The sequence below is a fragment of the Miscanthus floridulus genome, chromosome 7 (assembly GCF_019320115.1).
Source record: "Miscanthus floridulus cultivar M001 chromosome 7, ASM1932011v1, whole genome shotgun sequence".
Lineage (NCBI taxonomy): Eukaryota > Viridiplantae > Streptophyta > Magnoliopsida > Poales > Poaceae > Miscanthus > Miscanthus floridulus.
Window position 1 is genome coordinate 26,061,750 of NC_089586.1, and position 21,747 is coordinate 26,083,496.

The following is a 21,747-nucleotide window of genomic DNA, read 5'->3' on the forward strand; positions in this document are numbered from 1 at the left end:
GTTCATACCAGGCGCGCCACTCCCTATCCCAACGCTAACAATGCCAATGCTTCAAGCTCCACCACCTAGCGTCACCTCCTACTCTTGCACTCCCTTGGTATGGTGTTGGCAGGGTGCCTGAGCATGAGCTCCAGGACGTGAGTGAGCCCACCCCTTTGAGCATGACAGTTGAGGAAGGCACGGCCACTGCTATGGCCGAACTGAGCTTGTATGTGCCCACCACTTTCTCTACTGGTGGGCACACTGAAGAGGAACATGAGAGTCGTGCTCAGAAGAGGCGTGCAAGGCGCAAGAGGGCCAAGGACAGTGCCCGCAAGCTACGCAGGAGCATGAGGTTCAAGGAGAAGGAAGAGGCAAACTTTGAGCCCCCTGAGGAGAAAGCTGCCCGTGTCCAGCAGGCTAAGTTCGACTTCACTGGTGCGTCTCGTCGCCTCCGTAACGCCCTCTCCCGTTCTTATCTCTTATCTGACAATTACTATCCTTCAAGTGATGATGAGTCCCTCACCGACATTGCTGCTGCCTGCGGCGCTAGCGAGGAAGAGCTCGCAGGCATCTCCGGTGTGACGTCGTCGCCGTCAACTGGACAGTGATGGGTTCCCAAGAAGACGTGCATGACGGTGGCGCCATCTACCGCTCCGGGAGGCTACCTGCTCCCAATTTTGCTCCTACTAGTAGTGGCGCCAAGAACTCCCCTCCTAACTAAGTTATGAGATGCTTCTCTGTAGCACATCTGTTATCTGTGTTCCTACACCTTGTATCCCAGGTTGCAGCCTGAATAATGTAGATAGTCTGACAGCTGCCTCTTTGCACTGTCCCATGTATGGTGTTGAACACTTCCTTAATGAATAGAAGCATCAAAGTTTTCAGCTGGAATGTGAGAGGTCTTGGTGATTCTGTTAAATGTGGTGATGTCCTCGCTGAGCTCCTTTCTTCTACCCCTAATCTAGTCCTTCTTCAAGAAACTAAGTTGGCTGACATCCCTAAGCACAAACTTTACTCTTTCCTCCCTCGCCGCCTTAACAACTTTCATTGTGCTAGCGCCAATGGTTCATGTGAGGGTATCCTTTCTGCTTGGTCAGACTCCTTTTTCTCCTCCATTGGCTCCTCCTCTACTACTAATACTATTTCTACTCTTCTCGCCTCTACCACCACTAATCTCCCCTTGTTTATTACCAATGTCTATGCTTCATCCTCCCCTGAGCTCAGACCGGCCTTTCTAGATGCTCTGTGGAGATTTCGATATGATAAGATATGCTCATGAGAAGAATAATCCTAATTTTCGGCTATCTGAGGCAGAAGCTTTTAACGACTGCAATAAAATGTGCCTCGTTGAGTTGCCCCTCCTTGACAGAAGCTTCACATGGTCTAACAAGCGCAACACCCCTACTCTTGAGCGGCTGGACAGAGTGTTCATTAATCTTGCCTGGGATGAGAGGCTTCCCGGTACTGTCCTCTCTTCTCTCACCAGAACCACCTCTGACCATGTTCCTCTAAAGATTGATTTCTCTACCGCCACCCCTAAGTCTAAGCTCTTTCGCTTTGAGAACTATTGGATTCAGTGCCCCGGATTCCGCGAGGTCTCTGCCACAGCCTGGTGTTGTCGGACGAACAACGGTGATCCAGCTGCTGTGCTTGCCGCCAAGCTTAAAGAAACCCGCTTTGCGCTCAGAAATTGGAGGGGGCGAAAACAAAACCTCACTCAGCAGGAAACAGATTGCAGGATTGTCGTCAATCTATTGAATCGCGTTCAAGAAATTCGCCCTTTAAGCACCTCTGAATCCAATGTGCGAACTCTCATTGTCAACATTCTCAGCAGAGTTACCCATGCCAAACTGCTTTTGTGGAAACAAAGAGGTAAAATCAGGGCAGCTATTGAAGGTGACGAAAACACCATTCTTCCATGCCTGTGCCAATCAACGCCACCGGCATAACAAGATCCAAGTGATCGAGCACGAAGGCTGTGAGCTACATAACCATGATCAGAAAGCGGCAGTCCTCCATTCCTTCTACCTTAATCTCTTGGGCTGTGCTCGTAGTACTAATTGGGGATTTCATATCAGTGAGCTCTATCTAGAGGGGCCCTTGGATCTTAGTAACCTAGATGCCCCTTTCGACCGGGCCGAAATCCATCATGCTTGCCGTCATATGCATTCCAATGCTAACCCGGGTCTAGATGGCTTTGGCCCCTCATTTTTTAAGAAATGCTATACATTAGCCGGTTGTTTCATTTGCTCAAAATAGCCGGTTTTGTGGCCGTTCGTTTTGTTTGTGTCTTCATTTCGATCGTCCGATCCATCTTAGCGCGCGGCACCCATCTCCGTCGTCGTCTTCAGTTTCTGACCGTGGGCCAGCGTGGTTTTTTTTACTTTCTTGGTAGTGGCGTCCGAATTTTCTCGGCTGTTTCCCACTTTCCCGATTCCCCCATTTTCGATTTGGCTCCCCCCGCAACCGAGTTGAGGCGACTCGCGGCGGCTCCGGTGCGGCGGCCAGCGCTGTCAAGGGTTTCGGCGAGCTAAGTTCCTTTTGTTCCCCTTCCCATGTTTCCTTTTGGCGTCACCGCTGTTTGTATCTGTTGTCTCTCGAGGATTTCGCTGGTACCGAAGAAATCCCCGCCATTGCCGCACCCGTTGTGCGCCGGTGGATCTAGTCTGACGCAGGGAGGGTTGCGGCCGCCGTCGATTGGAGGGAGTAGTCGTCGTCGGCCTCTGTTGATTTGAGAGAGTCCGCGCTGTCGCGTGTAAGATCCCTTAGCCACCCGGCCGCTGCCTCCGTCGCTGCTCACCGCGACGGGCGCGGGCGTCCCCGGCGGACCACAGCCTGCTCCGTCCATCGCCGCTTACCACCAGGACGGGGCGCCTGGTGTCCCCGGCGCGGGCTCCAGGGAGTCGCGCACAGCAGGAGCCGCACGCTCCAGGCGCCCAAGCACCACTAGGCCTGGTGGCCTGTTCTTTTGTCTGGAAGCAGTCTGTTCGTTGCCCCTCTCCCTCTCTGCTGTTTCTGTGACCAAGGAGCTAGATCGATCTCCTTTGTTACATGTTCAGTTGTTCAGTTCAAGTGAATAGTTTATATATGCTCAAGTTGATTTGCTGACTATTTGTTTAGTTCTAGTGAATTGTTAGTCATGTCCTGGGTGGTTTTGAATCTTCCAGTACATTCTATGTTTAGTTCAGTGTAAATCTTTCAGAATAGTGATGTATTATTTCATTGTAGAGTTTTAGTTAGTTTCTGATCCTGCATAGTTTGAGTTTTAGATTTAGTTTTAGTTTTCTTCAGAGTCTACCAGTGTGAACCATTGCAATCTTTTTGTTCAGATTATAGGTTTATTTTTTAGTTTCTATTCAGTTTTAGTGTTAATCTTCTAGAATAGTGATGTGTTATTTAATTGTAGAGTTTTAGTTAGTTTCTGAAGCTGCATAGTTTCAGTTATAGATTTAGTTTTAGTGTTAATCTTCCAGAATAGTGATGTATTATTTCATTGTAGAGTTTTAGTTAGTTTCTGATGATGCCGGCCTCTATTGATTTTCAGAGAGGCCGTCGTCGCATGTAGGATGTGTGTAGCAGCAGCAGCAAGTAATGAAAATTAGTCACTTGCTTTTGTTAGTTTGACTTTGAATTCATGGATATCATTTTGTTTTTTAGGGTTATGGCTCATACGAGCAATCCCTGTTGCGGCAATCACGGGCTGCAGGATAACAATCGAGTTGGCCCTGCTCTTCGTTATGTGAATTATTTTAGAAATGTATGTTTCTTTATCTTGTTTTTAAATAAATCTAGTATGGAATTAGCTCTTTTTTCATACATTATTAGCTTTTTCAGTGTTTATCAGGCTTCCATGTCATCTGCGAATCTTCATTTGCTGGAGGAGTTTGTTGGTTTTTGTGAGGCCAAGAAAATAAATCTGCATAATGACCCTGTGCAAGAAGGGAGTACATCTCGCCATGATCAAGCTAATGCTATTCCTGATTCATCATCATTTAAGGAGGATATCATTTTGTATTTTGGTGATCAGTTGCATCCTAATGTAATTTTTTCCCTTAGGTGCCTTTTTTAACTTACTGATTGTCTGTTTGGTAGTTCTAACTTTTTTTTCAGGTCATTGACGACCTATGCAAGCTCGTGAATGAGAGTTCATATGGGAAGTGTAGGTTCTGTAAGATGCCCACTGAGAGCTTAGTCCTTAGTGTCCTTCATATATTGTCAGATGCTGCACAGATCAGCAAAGACTCCAAAGGAAACACTGCTCCTCCTCCTATTTTAGATCCTAATGTTGGAGGTATTTTTAGTATTTTCTTTAATTTTAATTTATTGCATTTTGTTTTAATTTTTTTTCTTTATAAGTAGTAATGATTTTTTTATACTTTTTGGAATTCAGTTGTAAAAGGCCCATCCGTGCATTGTTCTCAGCAGTTCACCAGGCGCAGTGGTGCAGGGTTCCCCGTACCCATGAAGTGCATAAGAATTCCAATCAACGAGACTACAGGAGACCCAAAGAATGCGCACACTCATGTTGCTGGTAAGGACAAGTCATTCCCATTAACATAGATTGGTTTGTTTTCTTCTTATGTACTATATTAACTTTTTTACCTAATCATTGGTTCTGAAATATATCTGTAAATATTTTTCTATAGGTATTGAGGGGAATTATGTTGTTAACAACTTCCAAATGCACAGTGGCGAGCAGCCCCTTATGCGCAGTGGTGAAGGGTTTCAGCATCCTGTTAATTGCACAAGACCCCCAAATTATGAGTCTACAGGAGTTCACAACAATGGCCACATTCCTGTTTCTGCTAGGATCAGTCCTCACCCTCAGGTTGTGTAATCCTCCCGTTTTTTCATGTTAATATATTTTTGTATTCGTGTCATCTTGTTTAGCTTTCCATCTTTTATGGATTTTTCTTATTTCTTTTATTATATAGAACCCAAAAGAAGCTTCTGATTTCTTACATGGTTTGAAAATGAACAAGCAAATGCTGGTCCTGGACACTCCTTTGGTGATGTGTAAGGGCAATCGTATGTTTCATGAGGCTGCATCCATGGTAGATTATGGTCCTATCATGAACAAGAAACAAAAGGTATGACATTGCTCCATATGCTGTGACTACCCCGCTCGTGGGTAGTCTGTTTTTGTTAAAGAAGCATTTGCAAACCATTAGTAAGTTTTTTTATTTCATTTTTTTTTCTTTTTACCACTTCAGGTCCAAGTTGGTAATTCAGTTAGACCGGTTATCAATATTTCTGATGAGAGACCTAAGCTTGAAGAGGTCAGATATAGGATGAGGACCGGATCTGGCCAGAGATTTCCTATAACTGAAGAAGAGGTTTGTTACTATAATGCAATCTGTGGGCTTGCTCATAGCCAATGGAGTGGGTAAGTTAAGTTTCTTTTTTTTTGGTATTGTCTCTTTTATCAATCATGTTTTTTTTTCGCTGACTCTTTTGTTTTTTTAGTTGGAAGGCAGTCGAATTCTCTTTGTTGACCAGTGTGACATATTCCTCACTGGGCGAATCCGTTGAGCCTGGGGGCAAAGTTGATAACTATTTTGTTTCCGGGATGTGTCGTTATTTTTTTGAGGATGTTCACCCTCGGCAGTCGAAAAAACACTTTTTCTATCCAAAAGTTGGGGTATGTTTTGTTCTTATTCTTGTTCAATTTTTTAAATTTTAATTTATTTATTTTTCAAGTTCATTAGTCAGTCAGCCTAATTTTTTTTATTTATAGGGTTCTCTTTATACCTACAACTGCTCAGATGATGTGAGGATAGTCCAGAAATCGTTCATCGGTGCCAATTTTGCCTACAAGCTTCATTTGTCAGATAAGGTTTTTCATCCTTGCATTTATTTTTTGTTTTACACTTCCTATGTACAGATAAAAGCCCTGCTATGTAATGTGATTTAAATTTTTTTGATGAAATGTGATTTAATTTTAATGTATATGTTTTAGCTTTGTTTTCTAGTAGTCCTTCATAAGCATTGGTTCGTGTTCATTGTCGATCTGAAGAACAAGATGTTTGTATTCTTGGACTCTTACTTCGATTCCAATGCTAATTTTCAAATTGATGCTAGCTCGAAGCTTGTAAGTTTATTTTATGTTATCTTGATCAGTTTCTCTGGTCTTAGCTTGTACCTTGTTTGTACTTTACCTATTTTTTTTGTCAGATTATTGCTTTCAAGGAGTGCTGGTATCAGCATGCTGAAGGCTATACAAGTTTGGAAGATTTCTCTGTGTCTTATCATGCAGTCCCGAAACAGAATGATATGTAAGTCTTGCTATGTTTTTTTCTTTGAACAATCATCTTTCTTATTGGTTCGCCCGCTGACTTTTTTCGCCATCCTCTGCCCCTAGTGTTGATTGTGGTATTTTTGCCGTCAAGTTCATGGAACTCTGGGATAAAGATATTGATCTAAGGAATGTGTTTGACCAATCTGATATTTCAAATATCAGGGTGAAGCTCGCAAACAATATGTTTTTCAGCAGGGCAAACACTATTAACAAGTCTCTAGTAATCAACATGTGCCAGCAGGTACTTGTCCCCTCATAGTCTTTGTTGCATTAGCCTTTTTTATGATTTATATGTTTCTTTTTATATTTTAGATTGTGGTTCTATCCAGGGACAAGTTATCATTGTTATTAATTTTTTTTTCTTGCAGTGGATCAATACACGTGTCATTAACTAGGCTTTTTTTTCTCGCTGGGTGATGGCTGGAGCTATATCACATAGGATTAACAAAAATGTACAGAGGAGGGTACTAGCCAAAAACATGTTTTTTTGTTCTGGAGATGTGTTTGCACGCACATAGAACAATATAGTAATGTTTACATGCACTTGTAATGTCTCTTGTAATATCCTATTACATGAACTGATAATGCGTTTATGATAGCATTATATTACTGTCTTCCTTGGTCCTCTTGCACTCTTTTCATTTGCATCAGTGTTGTTTCTTGTTGTTTTCTTCATCCTCTTTGGCTTGGGCTTGATCGGAGATCCTGCAAGGATATTTTTAACTTTTGATTATGATAGCACTGCTGTAATGTCAAGAATAGTGTTGAGGTTTTTTTATTCTTTACCTGTGCTCTCGTTTGCTGTTACTTTCTTCTTCTTCTTGTTTTCTTTTTGCTTCATTTTCTCTCTTTCCTGTTCTATCAGTGGCTTCATTCTTTTTGGCAATGCTGGCCTGCCTCTTTTTGTTGTTGTTTCTGGATCCCCAATATTGTTTTCTGCATTGTTCACTGTTGCATTTGCCTCCCCTCTGATTTGTTCCACTTCAATGGAGTGTACCTCTTCTTGAGTGTTTTCAGTTGTTTCGGACATCAGAATTGTTTCCAGGTGCAAGTCAATCCTGTTCATTTCTGCCATAAGGTACTTTGTTACTTCCTCTCTTTTCGATGCCTTTGAATTGATTATTGTAGATTGCCTTGATAGCATATTGAATCTTAGCAGTGAACGCGCGTCAGCTGTGTTTTCTCCAATTCTTTGCTTGACCATTCTAAGACCCCTTTTCCTCCATCTATCTATTATGTACTTGTCTGGTATTCTGCTAATTTCTTTTTCAATCATCACTTTCAGGATGTGCAAGCAGAGTACTCCATCTTTGTTGAATTTGGCGCAGATGCAACTCATCTCCTCTACTCCCTCTCTGAGGTCAGTTAGGACAGTGTACTTTTTTATCCTCTCTAGTTTCTAAACTTGGTTACTTCTCTGCCATACTTGAAATACTTTGTCTTCTTGGATTTCTTTGTAAGCTAATGTAGATGTAGCTTTTAGTTGAAGCTGGAATTTTTTGTATATATTCCTGTTGTACAATTCTTCTGCCTGAATCTCAAATGTGTAGCCAAACATTAGGTCCTTCTGCCTTTTTTGTACACTGTAGTGGTCCTCTAGATTTTCTGCTATGTCTATTGTTTCTATCATTCGTTGGTACTCTGAGAAGAAGCTGTGTATACTATAGGTTGGACCCACATTCTCTTTGAATCTTGCATTGACAGCCTCACTTCTTGATGTGGTTTGGATAATGGGAAGAAATCATGTTTGTAGTATACTGGGATGAATCTTTCCCTTGTCTCCCACATCCTTGTGAAGTATTTGTTGTTCTCTAGCTTTTTGTCTTCAATCATCTTACCCCATAAGTACTCAAATTCTTCTTCTGATAAGCAGTTGTTTACTGTGTCTTCAAATATTTCATAGAGGCCTTTGTTTTTTGCGAAGACTTTTAGGTTCTTGTTGTAGCATTTGTTTTTGATGTGAAACAAGCAGTTTCTGTGTCTTGTATTTGGGAACACCTCTGTAATGGCTGCTTTCATTGCTTTGTCCTGATCCGTAATGATGGACCTAGGGTGCTTGCCTCCCATTGATTCCAGAAATGTTTCAAATACCCACTTGAAAGTCTCTGCTGTTTCATCATGTAGGAAAGCGCATCCAAATAAACAAGTTTGAGCATGGCCAGTTATCCCCACAAACGGCGCAAACGACAGCCTGTATTTGTTAGTCATCTATGTTGTGTCAAAGCTGACACAATCACCATATTCTTCATAATATTTAAGTGATGATCCATCTCTCCAAAAAATGTTTTTAACTCTATTTTCCTCATCCAAATCAAACTTGTAGAAGAAACTTGGGTCATCAGACTTTTTGTTTCTGAAGTTGTCCAATAGCTTAGTCATATCTGATCCCCTGACTTCTCTGTTAATTTTTGTTCTTATGTTACTAATGTCTTTCTTCTTCACAGGAAGTGCCATGGGTCCTCCTCTAAGATTGGACAAGATGGTTACCATCTTTCTTGTCGGAATGTTGCTTTCATTTAATGTTCTTATGAGTGCTTTCTCCATGTCTGTCAAATACTTGTGCCCATCAAAATGCTTTCCTGGCTGTAGGTCATGGTTGTGTTCTAATTCTAGTCCAGTAATCCTCTAGATTTGACCTTCTTCTTTGGCAACCATAGTACACTGACAATTTGTTTTTACTACCACATTTGTTTTCCTTTTAGGTCCTTTCTTTTTTCCAATGTCCTTGTCCACCTCTGCCTCCTGCTGTGGTAAGGTCTTTGGTTCTTTGTTTTTGCCATACTTGTTGCACTTAACTGCAACTTTTGTGACCTCTTGTTTTTTTTTCTTGCTTCCAGACCTGAAGACTTTTACTACAGCCGTTCCAAAGCCAGCCAGGTATGCATAGAAGTTGAAAAAATGTTGAGCAGCTTCCTTTGTTTCAAATTCCATCCCTATCTGTGGAGTGTACATGCTATTGATGTCAGCATTGTTTCCTGCAGAAGCTGCTACCTGTTCTGCAGCAATGAATTCCTCAATTTCTTGTTCAGTAAGTTCTTGGCTGTTGTTTGTTTCTGCACTGTCAGCATCTTCAGGTGGCACGCTCACTGCTTGAAATGTTACTGATGTTGTCGATGTTCCTTGAACTTCTTGTAGCTTCATGTTTTTGAAGATGCTATTCTGTCATTGTTCTTCTTCACTATCAATTAAGTAATCTTCACCCCACTCTATGAGTTGATTGTCTTGATATTCATTGTTTGAGTATTGCAGTTCTTCGTGTCTTTCAGGGCCATTGCTAATGGTTTCTACTTTTTTCTGCAGGTCACTTCTTCGGGGGTCTTTTTCTAGAGCAGGACACATTGATGTATTGGGTGCATACTGTCCTGTCTCCATTCCATTCATTGTTTCTTGGTCTCCCTCGCATCTGCTGGTTGTTATATACATGCTATTTTCCTCCATAGACAAACCACAGTCGCCCCCTACAAGCTGTATTAATGCATTTATGTTGAAGATAAGTTTTTTTCCATATTCGGTGTATTTGAAACTTAGTTCTTTTCAATATCGGCTTACCTCATGACTTTGTTGGCTGCAGTACCAGTAGCTGAAGTCATCAAAGTCTGGTAATGTGCTTTCATGTTCCTAGGTGACTGTGATTATCAAAATGTAAGTTGTAGAAAGTTATCATATTATTTTTTTTCTTACGAAGATTTTTTTACCTGCACATGGCCACTGGATCTCATCTGTGCACTTGCTATTGTTTGGTGACCCCTGCAAACAAACTATTCTTACTGATTGCGACTATATAATTTTTGCATATTTAAATGTTTTTGTCAATGTCATACCTATGTGTTCATGTCTCCCAACAACAAAGATGTATATGGGCCAAATGTATGCTGCATATTCAATTCCATTAAGTATGAGATTAGTTCTTTTATTTTTGTAATTACAGTAAACACTATCAGGGTTTATTCTTTTTATGTCTTGTAAATTCATCATGATGGTAGTATTTTTTGTACCTGGACACTAGCAGGTATGATGTTTGCTTCCTGGGAGTTTCTTATCTGTTCAATTATGAGCTCTGTGTAACTCCCCTGCCAGTTGTTTCCTGAGCTGATTGGGGTATTAGAATCTGTTGTCTTGATTTGCTGTTGCTGCTTCCCCTTCTCCTTGCTTGTGAATCTTCTGATAATCTGATTTTCCTGCCAATAAGATTATTTTTTTGGGGTGAGGGGTTAGATGATATGTGTTTTGTCAGGCTGTGATCCCAATTTTATTATTTTTTTGGTGTAAATCCTGCAGTGTTATTTGTGATCATAGCAGCAGGCAAGATGAATGGGATCCTGTAGTGTTATCGTGATCATAGGAGCAGAAAGATGATGGGGATCCCCATGTGCTCCAAATGTTGATTTTGAAGGTTAGTGATTTTTTTCAACTTACTTGGTTTGCCCCGTGAAGTTCAGTCTGATGTTGCTGTACGTCGTCCTCATCCTCCATCTTGGTCTCTCCTGTTTTCTTTTCTTGGTTTTGTTCTTCGATCTGTTTTTTGGCAGCCGGCGGCTGCTGGGTGGGGGGGGGGGTTCGCGTGGTTTTGGAGAAGAGGTTGGTGTGCTCGGTCAAGTAGTGTATCTAATTGGGCTTTTCTTTTTTCTAGTTTTGGCTGGGGTCTTTTTGGGCTTTTCTTTTTTGGTTTTGGCTTGGGCCTTCCCTTTATGGCGTTTTTAATTTTTTCGTGGGCTTTTTTTTTGACATTGTCTTTTTTGGGCTTCATTTTTTCTTGTTGGGCTTTTGTCCTTTTATGGGCCTTTTTTTTGGATGGCCTTTATTGGCAGCAAACCGTTCATTTCAGGCGTCTTTTTTATTGGCTCAGCTATTTTTTTCTCTTGTTGTTTGCATCCCCCATTTACTCCCTACCTTTTCTCCAGCTGCCCCTCCCCCAGCCCTGTTCTTTTCTCCTCCCCCTATCTTTTCACATATAGTTTCAGTCATTTAGAGTTCAGGTTATTTAGTTTCAGCTGGTTATTTAGTGTAAACCGAGAAGTTCTTATGTTGGATTCAATTATTTTGTTTATTTTCAGTTTTCAGTCTTAGTCATCTGTAGTCATAGTCAGTTTATTTAGTTTCTGTTTTAGTAAGATTCAGTGTAGAGTTCAGGTTATTTAGTTTCAGCAGGTTATTTAGTGTAAACTGAGAAGTTCTAATGTTGGATTCAGTTATTTTGTTCATTTTTAGTTTTTAGTCTTAGTCATTTGTAGTCATAGTAAGTTTATTTAGTTTTTGTTACAGTAAGATTCAGTGCTAGTCAGTTTATTCAAATTTAGGAAAGATTCAGTCCTAGTCAGTTTAATTAAATTTAGGAAATTGTGTTCAGTGCTTTCAGTTTATTGAGTTATTGCTTCATTCATAGTTTTAGTCTATTGTTTGATTCGTTGTTGTTTTCCATGTTCCCCAACGCTGTTTTTTTTCTGTGTTGTTTAATCTAAAATCTGAAATGAGTTCGAATCTGAGAGCGGTTGCGCGGCAGGGGGGAGGGGTTGGGGGGGATATCCATGGGTTGGGGGTTAGTTTCAGTTGTCTTTTGGGTCTTAGTTTCATTATTACTTTATTTCTTAGTTTCATTCTTAGTTCAGGTTATATTTATTTAGAGCTTTTTAGTTACTCTGTTCATCTCAATTACAATCATGTTAGTTCAGTTTCATTCTCTCTTTAGTTTAATGTCTACTAGTTCATTTCAATCTTCAATTACAGTTATGTCATTTCAGTTATATGTCTAGTCAATCTTCAATAACAGTTATGCCAGTTCAGTTTTATGTCTAGTCAATCTTCAATAACAGTTATGTTTGTTCTGTTATATGTCTAGTCAATCTTCAATTACAGAATTTCCTTGCTGCAAATTCTACTCTAATAAGCTGCATTTGTTTCATAAGGTTATTCTTTTTTTTCTTTTTTGAGTTCAGTTTTTGGGTCAGCAGTTGAGTTGAGTTTAAGCTTTTGTTTAGTTTTTTGGAAGTATGTGAAACTCATTAAAAAATGTTAAATTGTATATACTGATATAAACTCAGATGTTGGAATAAATAGCTCATTAGTGCATTTTTGAACCTAAACCTGATTTGGAATTAGGTTTATGTTTCAGGTTCAGGCTTAGTGCATATTATTAGTTTCACTGCATTCTATTGATTAAAGGTTTAGGTTCAGTTTCATAATCAGGTTTAAGTTCAGTTTCTTTATCGAGTTATTTAGTTCTCTTGACCAATGTTAGCTATAATGTTTTGTTTCTTAAACAAAGGGTTTTTATCCTCATTTATTGCCCTTGTGTATTGTCTGAATTGTTCCATAGCTAATTAGTATGATTGAATGCATCTTTTTATAACCAAGCTTGTTACATCTCTTTGTGTAGGATCTCAATGCAGTAAGGTTCCTAGCAGAGAAAACCATAGTGGAAATGAAAGGAGAAATGCCCTCCTCTGTGAGATTCAGATGCTTAACCAATTTTGATCGGCATCTTAGAGGGACTACAATGACAGCAGAACACTACCTCCTCTACTGAGACTCTGAGAGCAGCTATCACTGTTCATTTATTAACACAATGGATAGTTATTTTTCCAAATTCCATATGTGAGTCTGTTCTTTATGTCACTTTTTTCATGATATCTGACTGAACTACATATTTGTATAAAATGTCACTGTATTTCTTTTCTTTTTCTTTGTTCACTGCTACCAATTTGGATTTAATTTTCTTTTTTTTTACTGCCCTTTGATGCTAATGGATGTCAAATCCCGGCTATTTTACTGAAACAAAACAGCCAGATTTTTTTCAGTATCATCCGGCTGTTTCTTTCTCTTGAAATAGCCGGTTGTTTTGTTTTACTGAAACAGCCGGATGTCGTATAGACACTTCCTTTTTTAAAGCCACCTGGCCTGTCACCTCTCCTGATCTATATTCTCTCTTTGATTCCTTTCACTCTCATACTGCCACCATCGAGCGCCTCAACAGATCCTATCTCGTGCTTCTTCCTAAAAAAAGATGATGCCAGGAAGCCTCAAGACTTTCGCCCTATTGCTCTTCAAAATTCTACCATCAAGGGGATCTCCAAAGTCCTCACTAACTGGCTTCAGCCCCTTATCCCTTCTCTCATTGGTACTGACCAATCTGGCTTTGTCCTCGGCAGATGCATAGCTGAAAGTCACTACCACAGACATGATTAGTAGGGGGCGGCCGGTGAGGCTTTGCAGTGGCGGCTCGGTCCTACCATACTGTCTCTACAAATCATGTATTTGTAGGGACGGTTCATAGGCCGTTCTTACAAATCGATCTACAAAATCGATTGGTAGAGGCGGCCGTAGTACCAGCCGCCCCTATAATACTTGTTTGTAGGGGCAGTTCAGTGTAGAACCGCTCCTACAGTACATTTTTCCGTAAAAAAATTTAAATTTACAATTCAAATTTCAACCAGAACATATATATATATATATATATACATATATATATATATATATATATATATATATATATATAAATAAAATTTAAATCTGACTACAAGTACAAACAGATACTGCGGCTACAGCTAGCTGCAAGGAAACGAAATGCATTTATTGCAAGAAACAAAAGAACAAGGCAGAGCCGAGCTATAGTTATTGTTGTAAACTCTAGCCTGCAGAGAGAGCACGGCTAATCTTGCTGACTAACAATGTTGAACTCCTCCTGCAGGATGAACTGCTACTACTGGGCTAGCTATTGCCTGACCTGCAAATCTGAGACATAAGATCAGCTCCTGCTATCGGCACAAAGAGAATGAGCAAGCAAATTGTAGAGCACGCTTTCATAAACAACATAATAGACTCAAGCCGAGATGCTCCAGATCTCATGAAAACGCACCAAATCAAGACAACTGATAATAAGATTCGAACCGGCAGTGGAGATGAGTCGCTGCCACCTGATCTCGTCGAGAGGAGGAAGGGGATCTCATCATCCTTTGCCGTCGTGCCCCCGGAACTGCAGAGGCCACCGCGCCCACGGCCATCGGCGAGCAGGCAAGGGAACGCGTGTCGTGTGCTCGGTTGCCGCCCGAGCTAGCGTAGAGGCACGGGCCCACTGCTGCCAGGACCTCGCCGTCGTAGATCCAGTCGTCGTCGCCTTGGCCGCGCACGAGGGCGCGCGAGATCCGGCCGTTGCAGTCCCTGTCGCGCTCCCCCTTCCCCGTGGGCCCGGCTGTCGAGCTAGTGCAGAGGCACCGACTCGCACGGGACGCCCAGCCGCCGTAGTTTCTTAGCGCTTGAATGGGAGGAGGAGAGAAATGAGGTGTGTGGCTCTCGAGCTTTTCTCTCCGGCTGCGAGCACGATTCGCTTCCCCACGATAGTCATCACCGACCAGGGAGGGAGCTGAGGCCTAGGCACTAGGGAGTTGTGGCCGGTGGCGGCGCAGGCTAGGGCCGGGGCGGAGCTGGGAAAAGGAAGGGGTGGGTGTGGATAGGGGTTCTAGCGTCCGTTTTATACGAGGAAGATTGCATGCTCCCCGTTGGATCAAGATGGATGGACGAAATCATCTACAACCTTAATTGGGCCTGCGAATTTGAGAGTGGACCAAATGCTATGTTATGTCAACCCAGTAGAATTTAACTGAATATGCAGCGGGCATTTGTAGGGGCTGCTGGTGATTCAGCCGCCCCTACAAATGGCACAACAGGGGCGGCTGGTAATAGCCGCCTCTACATACCCACCCCCCTACAAATCAATGTATTTGTAGGGGCGGCTGCTGTGCTGGAGCCCGAGCACATCACTGTAGGGGCTGCTCTAATGCCCGCCGTCCCTTAAAAAATGCCCTGTTACTGCAAACTGTTTTTCACGTAGTGAGTTTTGCTTATGCCACTGATCTCCTTCAGTGTTGTCATCGTCGCAACGCCCCCACTATCATTCTCAAGCTTGAATTTCACAAGGCTTTTGACTGTGTGAATTGGGACAACCTTGATCACATCCTCCATTGTCGTGGCTTCTCCGACAAATGGTGCAAATGGATGCGTGATCTTCTCGACACTGGCAAGACTACGGTACTCCTAATGGCGTCTCGGGGCGCTGGATTAACTGTCGAAACGGCCTTCGGCAAGGTGATCCCTTGTCCCCCTATCTCTTCATCATCGTTGCCGACGTTCTTCGTCGACTTCTCCAACATTCCGCCCTTGCCAGCTGTATCAAACACCCTCTTATTCCTAATGCTCCCTGCCCGGTGCTCCAATACGCTGACGACACCCTAATTTTCCTCAGCTGCTCCCCTGATGCTGTCAGTGAAACAAAGCAAATCCTTGAACCCTTTGAAGTTTGAACATGCCACTGGTCTATCTATCAACTACCACAAAACCACCTTCCTTCCCATCGGTGTGCCTGATGATACTGCTCAGGAGCTTGCTACTGCTTTTGGGACGACGGTCTCCATTTTCCCTCAGACCTACCTTGGCCTTCCCTTGTCCCCACACAAAATCGTTGTTGCTGATTGTCTCCCCTTGATTTCTAACTGCGATAAGCACCTTTCTGGGTGGCGTGCCTCCTTGTTGAACAGAGCCGGGCGACTCACCTTGTCCACGGCAGTCCTCAGCTCTATCCCCCTCCACTACATGTCTTCCATGAGCATTCCAAAGACGGTGATCAAAGCCATAGATCGGCATCGTCGTGCTTTCTTCTGGACAGGTGATGATGTCTGCCATGGGTCCAAATGCCTCGTTGCGTGGGAGAACGTCTGTGCTAGCAAAGATGATGGTGGCCTGGGTGTCAAAGACCTGGAGGTCCAAAACCGGTGTATGCTTATGAAATTTATCGACAAGCTGTTCTCTGCTGAGCCAGCCTCTTAGAAGGTATGGCTACTCCGAGATGCTGCTACCTTCGATACCCCCTTCTCCGGCACCCAAAGCTACCTCTGGAAAATTATCAATGATGAGATCAACACCTTCCGTTCTATTACGTATGTCAGTGTTCACAGTGGCTCCGCCATCTCCTTCTGGTTTGATCACTGGCTACCTGATGGCCCGCTGTGCTCCTCTAATGCCGCCCTCTTTTCCCATACCACTAGGCCTAATGTCTCGGTGCAAAGTGCTTTCCAAAATGGGTTTGATTCGTGCCTCCAGCCTCGGCTAACAACTGCTGCTAGCGCCCAGCTAGTCAGCCTACTCTCTTGTTTGCAGGAATTCCAGCTTGATGATAGTCCAGATGTGAGGCTAATGAAGTTGACAGGCAAACCATACACTGCAAGGGACGCCTATAAGGCTCTTGACCGTGTGCAGAACACCCCTGACCACCATGGGTGCCGCATTTGGGGGACCTGTGTGTTAGATTAATTTGGGCCAGGCCCATTATTTATTCTAATTAATCAAATAAACTTCAAAGGCCTACAATTATTGTTAAGAGGAAAAGTGATTAGTACCACATGGGAAATTCACTAAAAAGGTTCTCAACTTAAATAGTGAGTCTTAAGACTCTCACATAGACAAGTTGAGAGGGAGAACCGGGAGGCCACACGCGCGCGCCGCCGCCGCCGAGCCGTGGCCGTGGGCCGTGGCCTGGCGTGATTTTGTCGCTTGGCCCAACCAAAACCCTAGCCGCCGCAGCCAACTCCCAACGCCCAACCACCCTGTCCAGGTTCATTCCCCCGACAGGGCCTAACGGATAGATGGGGAACGGCGCGGCTATAAAGGGGGGCACCCCTGTCCGGCAGGGAATAGACCCGACTCTCTCTTCCTCTTCCTCCTCTCCGCAACATCTGAGCGCTGAGCTGTTCGTCTGCATCTCCGACCAGAGTTCCCTGCGCGCATAGGGAGCTTCGGTAGTAGGCCTCTGGAACTTCCCCCGTCAAGCGTACCTACATGGGTAGGCAAGGAATCAAGTTTTTGGGGAGCGCCGGCTTCCCGGCGCGACTGCTACCCCGTCTCCGCTTCTGTAGGTTCCTGTTCGGGGGCTTCTGCTTCCTGACGGGAGAGTCCCGTGCTACTGCTCCGACACCGCACCTGCAGGAGCTTCCTGTGCTACTGCTCCAACACCGCACCTGCAGGAGCCTCCCGGCGCGACCTCCTCTACAACATGGTGGACACGAGGAGGACTGGTGCCCGCACCAACGCCACCGACGGAGAAGATGATGGCTCACTGTCCGCGGGTACCGGCAGTCCCACCCTAGGGTATAAACCTAATCCCACTGTGCGCTATTGTTCATATGCTATACTGTTAGCGTTGTTAGCGTACTTGGTTGCTGCACTGTTAAATACTATCTGCAGTAGTGGTGGTGTTACAGTATGGTTAGTGGTACTGTTACTATTGGTTAAGTCATTTTTATGGATTAATATAAGTCGTAAATTGACCAAATGTTCAACAATCCAAAAACTTGATAGGTCTTTTTCGGCTGCTAGTTTTGCTGCGTCACTAAAACCACCAGCATTGAAAGATGATGGATCCAACTATAAAGTGTGGCATGTCTGTTCCAAGCTGTGGTTCACTAGTATGCGTTGTGAGCACGTGATCAAGGGAAAGCGCATTGAACCTCCTTTCTCTCACGAGGAGGAGATTAAGTTCAATGAGGCAGATAACTTGTTCAAGGGGCTCTCATCAGCATATTAGCTGAAAGCATGGTGCAAGTGTACTTGGATATGGACACTGGCAAGGACATGTGGGATGCACTTGAGGCCAAGTTCGGTGTTGCCGATGCTAGCACTGAGCTGTACATCATGGAGAAGTTCTATGACTACAAGATGGTCGATGACCGATCTATAGTAGAGCAGGCTCATGAGATACAGATGCTGGCAAAGGAACTCCAGAACAATGAGTGTGAGTTGCCTGACAAGTTTGTGGCCGGCGGTATCATCGCTAAGCTGCCACCTACTTGGTCGAGCTTTGCCACTACTCTAAAGCACAGGAGGCAAGTGTTTAGTGTGACTGATCTCATTGCTACTCTTGGTGTGGAGGAGAATGCTAGGGCAAAGGACACTCATGGCAAGAAAGCGCATGAGGAAGGTTCTAGCGCCAATCTGGTGCAAAAGAAGAACTTTCATGCCGCACAGAGGAAGAAGAAAAACAAGCCTGCAGTCAAGCCTAAAGCTGCAACTTTTAAGAAGGGCAAGGAAAAAGAAAAGGGTCTTTGCTTTGTCTGCGGTGCATCTGACCATTGGGCAAAAGAGTGCCCTGACCGTAAGGACAAGCAGAAGAAGACCGCAAACATGGTTGTTAGCGAATCTGGAGGATCTGGGTACGGTAATCATCTACCTATAGTTTTTTCAGTTTGTCTCTCGCCAGAGTGGTGGGTTGACATGGGTGCTAACATTCATGTATGTTCTGATGTTTCTTTGTTTTCTTCTTATCAGGAACAAAGAGGTTGCTCCTTGCTGATGGGAAACAGTACGCATGCTGCTGTACTTGGTGTTGGTACAATCAATCTGAAGTTTACTTCGGGAAAGATCGTGCAGCTAAAGAACGTGCAGCATGTCCCCTCCATCAAGAAGAATCTCGTTAGTGGGTCTCTATTGTGTAGAGACGGCTTTAGACTTGTGTTTGAGTCCAATAAATGTGTTGTATCCAAGTATGGAACCTTTGTTGGAAAAGGCTATGAAAGCGGAGGCTTGTTCCGCTTCTCTTTGATGGATTCTTGTGATAAAATTATGAACCATGTGAGAAATGATGATGAGTCTAATGTTTGGCATTCCCGACTAAGTGCCATGCTTGTGTTCAAGCGAAGCAACCTCGCAAGCCTCACAAGGCTGTGAAAGAGGTGAGAAATTTGGCACCGCTAGATCTCATTCATTCTGATCTGTGCGAGATGAATGGTGTATTGACCAAAGGAGGAAAGAAATATTTCATGACTCTTATTGATGATAGCACTAGATTTTGCTATGTGTAGTTGCTAAAAACAAAGGATGAAGCAATGCATTATTTTAAAATCTATAAAGCTGAAGTAGAGAACCAATTGGAAAGAAAAATCAAATGGTTGAGGTCTGATCGTGGGGGAGAATACTTTTCACATGAGTTTGATTCATTCTGCAAGGAACATGGAATTATTCATGAGAGGACGCCTCCATACTCCCCCCAATCCAATGGGATTGCCGAATGAAAGAATCGCACTCTAACTGATTTGGTTAACGCCATGTTAGACACTGTGGGACTTTCCAACGAATGGTGGGGTGAGGCTATATTGATGGCATGTCATGTCCTGAATAGAGTTCCTACAAAGAATAAAGAAGTAACACCATTCGAGGAATGACTCTCTCATACCTGCGCACTTGGGGATGCTTGGCCAAGGTGAATGTGCCAATCGTCAAAAAATGCAAACTTGGACCAAAAACTGTAGATTGTGTGTTCCTCGGTTACGCTTTACACAGCGTCGGCTATAGATTCCTAGTTGTAAGCTCTAGAGTACCTAACATGCGTGTCGGTGTAGTGATTGAGTCCAGAGATGCTACATTCTTTGAGAATGAATTTCCTATGAGAGGAAATGTACCTAGCACATCTAGTTAAAAACCTGTTGATTCCCCCGTGGTGCCAACAGAACATCTTGAACAAACATGTGTTGAGAATCCTGAGGAGGATAATAGTGGAGCTACTCGAAAGAGTAAGAGACAGAGGACTGTAAAGTCTTTTGGTGATGATTTCACTATATACCTCGTGGATGACACTCCAAGCACCATTGCTGAGGCATTTTCCTCTCCCGACGCTGACTACTGGAAGGAAGCAGTGCGAAGTGAGATGGATTCAATTATGACCAATGGAACTTGGGAGATTGTTGATCATCCTTATGGGTGCAAGCCTGTAGGATGTAAATGGGTGTTCAAGAAAAAGCTTAGGCCTGATGGTACGATTGAAAAGTACAAGGCAAGGCTTGTGGCTAAGGGTTATACCTAGAAAGAAGGCGAGGACTTCTTTGATACTTATTCACCAGTGGCCCGATTGACCACAATCCGAGTACTACTTGCCCTGGCTGCGTCTCATGGTCTTTTCGTTCATCAGATGGATGTTAAGACGGCTTTCCTAAATGGAGAGTTAGATGAGGAGATCTACATGGATCAGCCTAATGGTTTTGTAGTAGAAGGTCAAGAAGGAAAGGTGTGTAAATTATTGAAGTCTTTGTATGGCCTAAAACAAGCACCTAAGCAATGGCATGAAAAGTTTGATAAAACTATGACATCTGCTGGCTTTGTTGCGAATGAAACCGACAAATGTGTGTACTACCGCTATGGTGGGGGAGAAGGAGTAATCCTGTGCTTGTATGTGGATGACATACTAATCTTTGGGACAAGCCTCAATGTGATTGAGGAAGTCAAGGACTTTCTGTCAAAGAGCTTTGACATGAAGGATTTGGGAGTGGCTGATGTGATACTAAACATCAAACTACTAAGGGGAGAAAATGGTGGGGTAACACTTGTACAAACTCACTATGTGGAAAAGGTACTGAGTCACTTTGGTTATAGTGACTGCAAGCCTGTGTCCACTCCCTATGATCCAAGCGTGATCCTGAGAAAGAACCGAAGAATAATGAGGGATCAGTTGAGATACTCCCAAATCATCGGCTCGCTAATGTACTTGGCTAGTGCAACGAGGCCTGACATCTCATTTGCTGTGAGCAAATTAAGCCGGTTTGTTTCAAATCCGGGAGATGATCACTGGCGTGCTCTTGAAAGAGTATTGCACTATCTAAAGGGAACGTCGAGCTTTGGCATTCACTATACTGGGTACCCGAAGGTACTCGAGGGCTATTGTGATGCAAATTGGATATCTGATGCTGATGAGTTAAAAGCCACAAGTGGATATACATTCACACTTGGAGGTGGCGCTGTTTCCTGGAAGTCTTGCAAGCAGACTATCTTAACGAGGTCAACAATGGAAGCAGAACTTGCAGCACTTGATACCGCTACTGTTGAGGCTGAATGGCTCCGTGAGCTCCTTATGGATTTGCCGATGGTTGAAAAACTTGTGCCCGCAATTTCTATGAACTGTGATAACCAAACAGTAATTATCAAGGTAAACAGTTCAAAGGACAACATGAAGACCACTAGGCATGTAAAGCGGCGGTTAAAATCTGTCAGAAAATTAAGAAACTCTGGAGTAATAGCATTGGACTATATCCATACGTCTAAAAATCTGGCAGATCAATTTACTAAGGGACTATCACGTAATGTGATAGATAGTGCATCGAGTGAGATGGGGCTGAGACACACATGAAGTTCTATCGTAGTGGCAACCTATCCTATGTGATCGGAGATCCCGTGAATTAGGATGGTGAAACAAGCTATGGGTAGACTGAGGGAAGAGACCCTTTTTAATAAAGGTCAATCTCTTGAGTAATGCACTTCTCTTCCTATCTGTATGGCAGGTTGGCAAATACCTCAATGTGATCCGAGTGGCTTAATGAGAAGCAAAGATGTCGGCCTACAGGGCATCTTAAAGGAACACACCTATGTGAGTTCGATTGCTAGTCACAATCTATGAGATTTAGGTGATCTCTAGATACTCATGAATAGGCCAGGAGTAC

At 43.2% G+C, this 21,747-nt stretch overlaps 1 protein-coding gene and 1 pseudogene across 1 annotated transcript; one reads left to right on the plus strand and one right to left on the minus strand.

The window, feature by feature from the left end:
- Positions 1-3,643: 3,643 nt before the first annotated feature.
- LOC136465243 (uncharacterized) lies at positions 3,644-6,675 on the plus strand. The gene is made up of 13 exons (XM_066464056.1): positions 3,644-3,739; positions 3,827-4,021; positions 4,093-4,273; positions 4,373-4,513; positions 4,629-4,810; positions 4,917-5,072; positions 5,196-5,368; positions 5,449-5,623; positions 5,720-5,818; positions 5,942-6,073; positions 6,157-6,257; positions 6,344-6,521; positions 6,649-6,675. The coding sequence occupies exons 1-13, from the start codon at positions 3,644-3,646 to the stop codon at positions 6,673-6,675; spliced, it is 1,836 nt and encodes a 611-aa protein (XP_066320153.1).
- A 206-nt stretch (positions 6,676-6,881) lies between these two features.
- On the minus strand, positions 6,882-9,421 carry LOC136465244 (protein FAR1-RELATED SEQUENCE 4-like; annotated as a pseudogene).
- Positions 9,422-21,747: the final 12,326 nt, after the last annotated feature.

Excerpts from the sequence above, each read along its gene's own strand:
- LOC136465243 (XM_066464056.1), top strand. The coding sequence starts at position 3,644 with ATGGCTCATACGAGCAATCCCTGTTGCGGCAATCACGGGCTGCAGGAT. Across the intron at positions 3,740-3,826 it reads ATGTGAATTATTTTAGAAAT|GCTTCCATGTCATCTGCGAA; the intron begins GTATGTTTCTTT and ends AGTGTTTATCAG. Across the intron at positions 4,811-4,916 it reads GGATCAGTCCTCACCCTCAG|AACCCAAAAGAAGCTTCTGA; the intron begins GTTGTGTAATCC and ends TTTATTATATAG.